The 9671-nt window shown below is 42.8% G+C and overlaps 1 protein-coding gene across 1 annotated transcript; it reads left to right on the top strand.

Annotated features, from left to right (window-relative positions):
- Positions 1-740: 740 nt before the first annotated feature.
- Positions 741-7857, top strand: RIPK4 (receptor-interacting serine-threonine kinase 4; the record flags this gene model as incomplete). The annotated part of the gene is made up of 7 exons (XM_009077971.1): positions 741-782; positions 2129-2277; positions 2758-2807; positions 3790-3948; positions 4875-4981; positions 5496-5748; positions 6680-7857. Coding segments are annotated over 7 exons (1938 nt in total), but the record flags the coding sequence as incomplete, so codon positions are not given.
- Between the last annotated feature and the right edge of the window lie 1814 nt (positions 7858-9671).

Below are 9671 nucleotides of genomic sequence, written 5' to 3'. Positions count from 1 at the left end.
GACCTGCTCCAGCACCTCAATGTACCTATGGCTGAGGAGCCATAGGTAAAACCTAATCCTTCACAGTACAGGTCCACAAAGTGAAGTTCTTGCTAGCCTGGGGGGTTTATACTATGTACCTTAGCTCTTCCTTGGTTTGTAGGGTGTCTGAGAGACTTTTTCTATCGAGTGTGCTTAGCCTCCTGCCTTAGCCCCCAGCCTTGGATTCATACAACATAGCTGGTGGCTCTGAATGCAGGAGTGTCACTGTGCTGTCTGTATTTCATCTTTATGGCTTGACTTACACAGTAGAAAACATTGTATTGTTTAGACAAAGAGGAAGGTGTATGACTTTAATTATGCCTGGATTTCTTGAGGTGTATACAAGCCTCTGCCTCAGTTAATCAAAGGATAGCAGTGCTTCACCAAGGCAGATCTGTTCAGACTTGCAGCATTTGGTTCATTTATTAACCTGACACCACAGGCTTGTGTGATTTTTGGGGTTGTGCTTTTGTTTTCCTGTGGAGCACTAAGTGCCCCAAACTCATGCAGCGCTTCCTAAGGTGGTTGACTCAGTTCTTACCAGAGTAACCTGGTTTGCAAACTTGGCTTTCTTGACTGCTTACTCCAGTGCTTGGCTTGTTGAGGAGGCAGCAACCTCCAATCCCCCCTGAGAGTGGAGCCCTATAAGCACAAGACACTATTCCTCTAGATGACTTTCTTTTTACCCTTTTTCCCCCCTCTTTTTTTCTTTTTCTCAGATAATTCCCACATTACCCTTGTCCATTACAGATGGACCACAGGTTGGATATGCCTTTGTGCTAGGGTGTAGAACTTCTCCAGCTCCTGAGAATGCCTCTGTTGAGCTCTCTGTCCATGGGAGAAGTTCTTCCTGAAGCTGTGTGGGTTGTTTTGTTTGTTTTATGGCAAAGGGAGATTCCTAGCATGGCTGTGTAGTCTGCCTGTTCTCCAGGAGGCTGAAGCTGGCAGCAGTTTTTTCCCTTTCCAGTAATGGGCACATGTTACAACTAGTTTTGTGGTATCTTTAGAGAGAAACTTCTGAAAGTGTAAAGTCAGAGCCTATTTAAACAAAACAAACAAAAAAAAAGAAGCCTTTTTTAATTATGCTTGTTGTTTTTGAGGGAGAACTTTCTCAAAGGAGAAGCCGTGAAGATCAAAAGGGGAATGAGTCACTGAAAAAACCGAGTATTTATTAGATAAAAAGGATGTATAAGTTGGGGAGGAGGGGGAAGCTTATCTAACACGTAGAAAAAAATCAATGGTATGAGTGGTCCAAAAAGACTTCACTTTTCTTGAAATTTCCACTTAGCATAAGAGATACTTTTGTCCAGTGGGAAATAAGTAAGACAAAGGAAATTCCTTGCCTATCTGTTTGCTCGATGATTGGTATGCCTTTGAGAGCAAATGAATGCATATTTGTTTGACACTTCAAATTAAAGTGGAGGTGTGTCCTTTTTATAAACTTGCTGTCACTTGTTTTGCTCATTTCAGCTGTGTTCACTGCGTCACTGCACTGACTTGCCATATCTCCTAGTTGCCAAAAAGAATTCCCTGTGTGGGTTTTTGATGTGTGGGTTTTGGTTTGGGTTTTGTTAACACTTGGTGGCTCTGGGTTTGGGCTTAGACCTTGTTGGCATGGTCACTTTAGCAGTGCTGTCTGAAAGGGCAGTTCTCTTGCACTCATTGGAGAGCTCCTGGGCTCAAAACAGGTGCCCAGAACATTTGAACTCAGCACACACTGTGAGGTTACCCAGGGAAAAGGGGTGGCAGGACCAATAATTACATTAGTTTGCACTACCTAAATTCAACTGGTTTAAATTGCAATAAATTATCTGGACTGTTTGTTGTGTTTGCTGTGTAATGGGCTGACATGCTGCTGCTTGCAAAAACTGCTTGCCTTTATTTTTTTTACTTCTTCTTTTAGCCTAACCATAAAGAAAAAAACCTACCATAGCATTATGCTTCCAGAGATGTTTTATTGGCTTAATGTTTCTGAAGAGCAGCTTGTATTTGTTGGCTCGTCCTGTTACTTCTGTCATTCTTTGCAGAAAGTGTTTTGTTAACACCTTGGAAGTCTCATAGTACCATGCACTTTCCTTACCTTCTTCCTCCTCGATTTTTTTTGCAGATTTCTGACTTTGGACTTGCAAAGTGCAATGGCTTGTCCCATTCCCATGACATCAGCATGGATGGTTTGTGTGGCACGATTGCCTACCTTCCTCCAGAACGCATCAAAGAGAAAAACAGGTGTTTTGACACCAAACATGATGTGTACAGGTCAGTTAACTAAGAAAACACCTAAAAGCACCTTAAGTAAGACTGTAAAATGAGCTCTCTTTTTCTGGCTATGAAACTGCATTAAGCATGAAACCCCTAAATGTAGTTTGAGCCTTGTCTTGCTGAGTGTCACATTTGCTTTGCTTGCTCCAAAGTCTTCAGAGGGTAGAGGCCTTTCAAAAAAACTGTAGCTGATTTTGGGTCTTGAAATTGTTTATTAGCATATTAGCACTTTGCTCACCTTTAATTTCCCATCTAAAGGTACATCCTGACCTACTTCTCGAGTCTGTGCCAAAATTCTTAGTTATCTTCAGTGGGTTTCATCACTAGGATTTTAGATCTTCTTCCATGGCAAAAAGAAGTGAAGGGCAAGCAAAGAGAACTTAGGGAAATAAATTATATTTCTGTGAGACTTTTGACTTTGTTTAAAAAAAATAACCCAAACTTTTTGAGGGATAATTTTTTTTGCATTTATTTTAGCTTTGCCATCGTGGTTTGGGGAGTTCTGACACAGAAGAAGCCTTTTGCAGGTAAGTTGTGTGTTGTCTTGGAATTTTTCCCTTTTTCCCCATGATGTACATGACCTCCAAATTCCAAGAGTGGTAAACACTTTTAAGGTCTCAAATTCTGATCACAAATATAAATCCTCCTTTGTTCTGCTTGTGAAAACATAACCCATCTTGCTACTGGGGCCTTTGTCTGCATCTTTTTGCTTCTGCTGGAGTTTGTAGTACAGATCTGGATTAGTGTGTGGCCTGTGCAGACTTCTGATATGTTGGCAAAGCCAACTTGGCAGGCAACTGTGCTGTTTTCAGAAACAGCTTTAGAGAGGTTCTGTAGTTTATTTGTAGATTGTGGGTATGGATTTGTTCCTTAACACAAAAAAAAAAAAAAAAAAGGCAAAAGTTGTCTGTGAGAATAAGCCTTGTTCCACCCTACAGTAATGTACTGCTCAACAGGCAGCTATTTATTCTTTATGACTTTTCCTGTGTCTACGACTTGGCCTATGTATAGCAAACATGTTTGAACAAGTTCCAGTCTACTATTAATCCTTCTCCCAGTGAGAGATTCCATTTAGCTTCACAGTCAAGAGCCAACTTACTGCACTGTTTGATTTGTGTTCTTCCTTCACCTTCACCAAAAGTTCTCAGCAAAACCTAAGGTTCAGTTTTCTTACAGCAGATATGAAAATCCAAAGAGAGGTAGCAAAGAATTAATAGAAGTTTTTTTTTTTCTTTTGTTCTGTATCTTTTATGGGTAGAAAAAGAACACAGTCACCTGCTGACAATTATTTTTAACTGAAGCTAGTGATACTGCATTGAAAAATGTCTTGTAGGAGAAGATAACCAACTTCTTGTTTCCCTATTGATAGAAAAGCACTGTAAAACTAGAAAAAAATGCATTAAAACAAAGTTTCAGCCTAATGCATTGTTAATGGTCTTAAACATAAGAGAAATAAGAGAAATAATTCCTTTTGCTGGAGATTTTAATTTGTGTGCTTTTGCTTTACAGAGGAAAACAACATTTTACATATTATGGTAAAAGTAGTTAAAGGCCACCGCCCAGAGCTACCTGCTGTTTCCAAATCCAGGCCTCATTCATGTAATAACTTGATCAAACTGATGCAAAAATGTTGGCAGGATGATCCTGGTGAACGGCCAACGTTTCAAGGTAAGATTTCCTCGTAACTTGGCTACCCATTTATTCTTCCATGAGTCACGTTATTGCTCAGGACTCTGCTAATCCTTGGGGTAAATGCTGTGAACCTCTGTGACAGAATAAATAGAGCACATTGTGTGGTAGAGACAATGATACAGGCCACTTATTCATTTGTGAAGGAAGGGATTATCTTAGGACATGTCTGACCATGACAGTGTTATGTAAACACATCAGCAATAAGACTTGTACTGAACCAGTCGATCCATTTAGCCAGAAATTATGTTCATTTCTGATTGTGTGTGTCGGGGCATAGGCCAAGCTGGAGCTGGGGTGGTTTGCACCCTACCAAAGCATTGAAGGCCTTGGGTCTTGACATTTACTGTTGTATGCTGAGAAAATGAATTGTTTTCTTGTAGCTGAACAATTTGTCCCATCATTTTTCTGCCAATAAAAGGCAGCTCTGGTGAAAGGCTTGAACTTGTCCAAAGCCACCTGTTAGGAATTCAAATGTGCAGAAGTCTGTAGCAAATGAAGCTAAGTGGTGATAGCACTTAGCATGAATGGGAGAGATTTGTCTCTTCCCACTCAAACAAGGAATGGGGACTGGAGGGAAGAGGGATCCCATATTTTAATAAACAGATGTCTAAGTCTGCCAGCAAAACACTGGTTCCCATTTCACAGTCCTGCAGTGTTGTCACCATGGAACACCAGTCTGGTCTGACTGTAAAAAGGAATTGTTTGGGCAGCCCTATGCACACTTTGCTTAGCTACTAACTTGTACCCACTGATGATGTGCTAGATGGAATAATCAGAATTGGACTCTATCCCCCACAGTATCTCAAAGCTGTTAAGTTTTATTGCTAGAGAAAGGCAGCAAGGCATTGCAGAAAGTCTCTGTTAAAAAAAACAACTAAATCCTTCTCTTGCTTTCTTCAAAGAAATCACTTCAGAAACAGAGTGTCTTTGTGAAAAACCAGAAGATGAAACAAAAGAGATGATAACTCAGGACCTGGACACCAAGAATTCCCCAGAGCAGCAACCTGAGGTATTTTCTCTTTCATCTCTTGTTCAAGCGTGTTGGGTTTTGTGGGGAGCACGTTCCTCTGTCACCTGTGACGTCCCAAACAACCTGCTCTTTGCTGCTTTTGAGCACTGCCTTCCCTGATAGAAGTGGGACTTGGTGAAGGACTGGAATGCAAAAGGGACAGCAAATGCATGGACCAGCTCAGGAAAACCTCAGGGCAGGAGCAAATGCAAGTGGATCTTATTCTGTTGAGGGAGAGCAGGACAGTTAGGAAGTAAAGGCTGGAACAATGTGTGTGCGGCTGATCTTAAAACCCACTGTAGACAGAAGAGCCACATGGCTTTAGTGGCTGTGTGAGTACTGATGGAAGCTGCCCTCCTGCTTCTGAGCAATCTCAGCCACCTTATAGGTTTCATTTAATACTAATAGTCCTTGAAAGCTACGTGCAAACTAACCAATTCAAGTTTCTTCTGTAGGGCCTCGTGCTCAGTTTTCATTTCCATTTTTCTAAAATACTTGTGTGCTTCTCTTGAAGGGCATCTGTGCACTATCCCAGAAGAAACAGGAGCCTGCTCTACCATCAGTTAAGGATTACAGTCTCTCAGAGTTGTTGTCCCAGTTGGATTCGGGGATTTCACAGACCATGGAAGGCCCTGAGGATCTCAGCCGCAGCTCTTCTGAGTCCAAACTTGCCTCCAGTGACAAGAGGCTTTCAGGAGTTTCATCTGTAGATTCAGCTTTTTCGTCCAGAGGTTCCCTTTCCCTTTCCTTTGAAAGAGAGAGTTCAGGTAATGGTCAAGTTTTCCTTTGTAGTTGTTTGGACTGGGGCATGGGAGTCAGTGAGTTGGGGAATAGTCATGTAAAGAATAGCATTCTGGAAATTACTGTTAGACTTGCTTTGCTTTGCTGTCAGCACTACACATTTGTTTATTGGAGGTAGTTATTGAAAAGAAGAAAATAAAAATAAAGAAATTATGTGGTTCCCAAACGTGACCTAATGAGAAATAATAAATCTCATTTACTGAACTCCCATCAAAGCAATTACAGAATCAGTCATGTAGAGGTTGGTTGGAAAGGAGGTCACTGAGTCCAGCGTCCCGCTTGGAGCAGGATTAAAACCAATGCCCAGTCAGGTCAGCTGAGTTTGTGGCTTTTTCAGTTATACCCAGCCCAAGTCTGAGCACTTTTGTTTTTTTGAGAAGACTCAAACCATCTTCTCAGCAGTCCCCATGAAGATTGTAATAAAACCCTCTCCCTTTGCAGTCCAGTGCTGCAAGAAACAGACACCTGTTTTTCAGTTAGGTAAACCACAATCATTGCAGGTATATCACTCGCATCATCCCTTGTTCTTCATGTCACAAAAATACCAGAATTAGTGGGGTTCCAAATCTGACCCGAAATTGTTCTGGGACTACTGTGGGGCAGGGCTGTGGATTTCTTTGCAGCCAGCTCATTGCTGAAGCCAACACATACATTAGCAAGTAAGGTTTGATGGGTATCAGAAATGTGATGGTGTCTTTTCCATCATCCAACAGTTTGGGTTGGAATAGACTTTTAAAGGTCATCTAGTCCAACTCCCCTGCAATGAGCAGGGACATCTTCAACTAGATCAACTTGAATGTTTCTAGGGATGGAGCATCTACCACCTCTCTGGGCAACCTGCTGGTCCAGTGTTTCACCACCCTCATTGTAAAATGTTTCTTCCTTGCATCCATTTAGATATTGGTACTACAGACATACAGAAGAGGAAGCTAACAGAGGCAATTTTATCTGGAGATACCAGCAAGCTGATGAAGATCCTCCAACCTCAAGATGTTGATATTGTTTTAGATGGGAACTCCAGTCTTCTGCACTTGGCTGTTGAAGCTGGTCAAGAAGAATGTGTCAAATGGCTCCTCCTGTACAACGCTAACCCTAACCTCACCAACAAGAAGGGATCCACCCCTCTTCACATAGCCATTGAGAAGAAAATAAAGAGCATTGTGGAGCTCATTATGGCTAGAAAAATCAACGTTAATGCCAAAGACGAGGATCAGTGGACTGCCCTTCACTTTGCTGCCCAAAATGGGGATGATTTCAGCACCAAAATGCTGCTGGATAAGAATGCATCCTTAAACGAGGTTGATTTTGAAGGCAGAGCCCCCATCCACATAGCCTGTCAGTACGGCCAAGAGAACATCGTGCGCATCCTGCTGAGAAGAGGTGTCAATGTGAACATCAAGGGAAAGGATGACTGGGTGCCACTGCACTATGCTGCCTGGCAAGGTCATCTCCCCATAGTAAAGCTTCTGGCCAAGCAGCGTGGAGCAGATGTGAATGTGCAGACCGTGGATGGAAGGACCTCGCTGCACTTGGCCGCTCAACGAGGACACTACCGTGTCGCTCGCCTCCTCATAGACCTGGAGTCGGATGTCAACGTCCAGAACGCCCTCCTGCAGACTGCCCTCCACATAGCTGCTGAAACTGGCCACACAAGCACCTCCAGGCTGCTCCTTAAGCATGGTGCAGACATTGAGGCAGCAACAGCAGAAGGATACACAGCTCTGCACTTGGCATCCCGCAGCGGCCACTTAGCCACGACGAAGTTGCTGATGGATGAAAGGGCCAGTGTTCTAGCCAGAGGCCCCTTAAACAGGACAGCGTTACATCTTGCTGCAGAAAACGGGCACTATGAAGTAGTAGAAGAACTTGTCAGTGCAGAAAATATCGACATTTCTGACAGCGAAGGGTTCACAGCTCTTTATCTGGCTGCACGAGGAGGACACGCAAAAACAGTCGAGGTTCTCCTGAAGCATGGGGCACACACTGAGATGCCAAGATCCATGTGCCAGACCCTGCTACCGCTCGCTCAGCAGAGCAGTAATAGCTCACTTACTGTGTTGTTAAGTGACACTTAAGCAAAAGGTCCCCAAAGTGCTACCTTTGTACCTGGTGCAGAAAGGCTGCTGGAGCTTGGCTCATCAGGGCCTTCTCCAGCTGTGCAGTGACCTGCTCACCAGTGGTGTCAGCTGACAAACTGAGGTGCAACCAGCAGAAGTTGCTTGTGTTTGAGTGTGCAATGAGAGCACACACGGACTAAGGCCAGATGTAAGGCCAAGAGATGGAGTCTGCCATGCTGTGGTCTGTATTATTCATTCTGCACATGCCTGCCCTGTCTGGATGTGGACATTCCCCTCCCAAGAATGTTGTGAGAGAAGGATGTGACTTGTGGGTTCCCCCTTGCTTTTTTTTTTTTCAATGTGCCAAACTAATTTAATAACTAACATTATGCTTTTTTATTTCCCTCAAAACAAAATAAAAATATGACATAGATTCCTGGTTTATTGCAGTGATCTGTATTTTGGGCTGAAAGCCTCCAGTGTAGAATAAACACAACACCAATCTGCTGGATGTTAATGAGGAAAGGGCTATTTAAGATACAGTTAATCATGTTGCTGGTACTAAGACATTGATTAGAGATTTCCATGTACTCAAAATTTATGAGGCAGGCTTAATAACAAGGCAAGATCCCCAAAATAATAAGCAGAAGAAGCAAAGGCTTAACACTGCTGTCTTTCATATACAGTACCATCTTGTATGTATCCTAAGATCAGTAAAGTGGACTGGGTGCTTAGTGGTTTGTCTTAAATGAAAAAGTCAAAAGCTGAAATTCATACTGGACTGGAACTGGATGGTATATTCTAACACCACTGTACCAATATGCAAAACAATGTTTGGAGGGGCTGATGACTAGACTGATATACTGTGTATATAGGATTTCTACCTGTTGTATGCTTTTTTTCTACTGAAGAAAATAGATTGCTTAGAGTGGGTATGTTTTAATACACCTTTTAATTTCACTCTTTTCAAAGTACAAATGTGATCTGTTATTAATAAAAGATTGTTCCATATATCTGTCTGTATTTTGGAGTTGTTAAGGCATCTGAAAACCCATTGACAAGCAGCAGCACACAACTGTCATGTGTTTAATGAGCATAAAATCAGAGCATGGGCTGGATTGGAAGGGACCTTAATGGTCATCTAGTTCCAACCTCCTGCCATGAGCAGGGACACCTTCCACTAGACCAGGCTGCTCAGAGCTCCATCCAGCCTGGTTGAAGCCCAAACTGTTGACATGTAAGGCTGTCCTCAGTCTTACATTCCCCTTAGCTTTTATGCAGAAGGTAAGGAACTTGGATGAACTGGAAATGCTATTTACAGAAGTGTAGAATAAAACCCCACATAATTTAGCCTTCACATGTGTACAACTGAGATCTTTCCTGTTATGCTGTAGATGTTTAGGGAGTTTATTTTTCTCTCCCCAGCCCTTAAATCTTTTTCATGTTCCCTGTTACCTGGTGAGCTGCTGCCCAGACAGGGAGACCTCACCTTTCCTGGGTGGTGTGTGCCCACTATTCATGCCACAGAGCACACAGCAGTGTTATGCTTTGCTCCCACCACCCCAGACAGGAAAGCTGCTCCTGCTCATGACTGGTTTTGATGGGTGATTTATGAATGTCAGTGCTTCCTCAGGATCTGATTTTAGGAGTCAAAGTGCTGCCATGGGAATCCAGTCCTGTGAAAGTCAGTACTTTCTTCAACCAGCCTCCTGTCATTGGAGATGGCAGTGGCTGAGGGCCATAACCAAGGGATGTTTGCTACTGTTCCTGGCTCCAAGCAGGCATCTCTGTGTACCTGTGTGCAAGTCTCCTAGTTCAATTTCTGAATTTCA

This window comes from Acanthisitta chloris, unplaced genomic scaffold (genome assembly GCF_000695815.1).
Source record: "Acanthisitta chloris isolate BGI_N310 unplaced genomic scaffold, ASM69581v1 scaffold16057, whole genome shotgun sequence".
In the NCBI taxonomy this organism is placed as follows: Eukaryota; Metazoa; Chordata; class Aves; order Passeriformes; family Acanthisittidae; genus Acanthisitta; species Acanthisitta chloris.
This window is presented reverse-complemented; position numbering and strand designations above follow the sequence as displayed.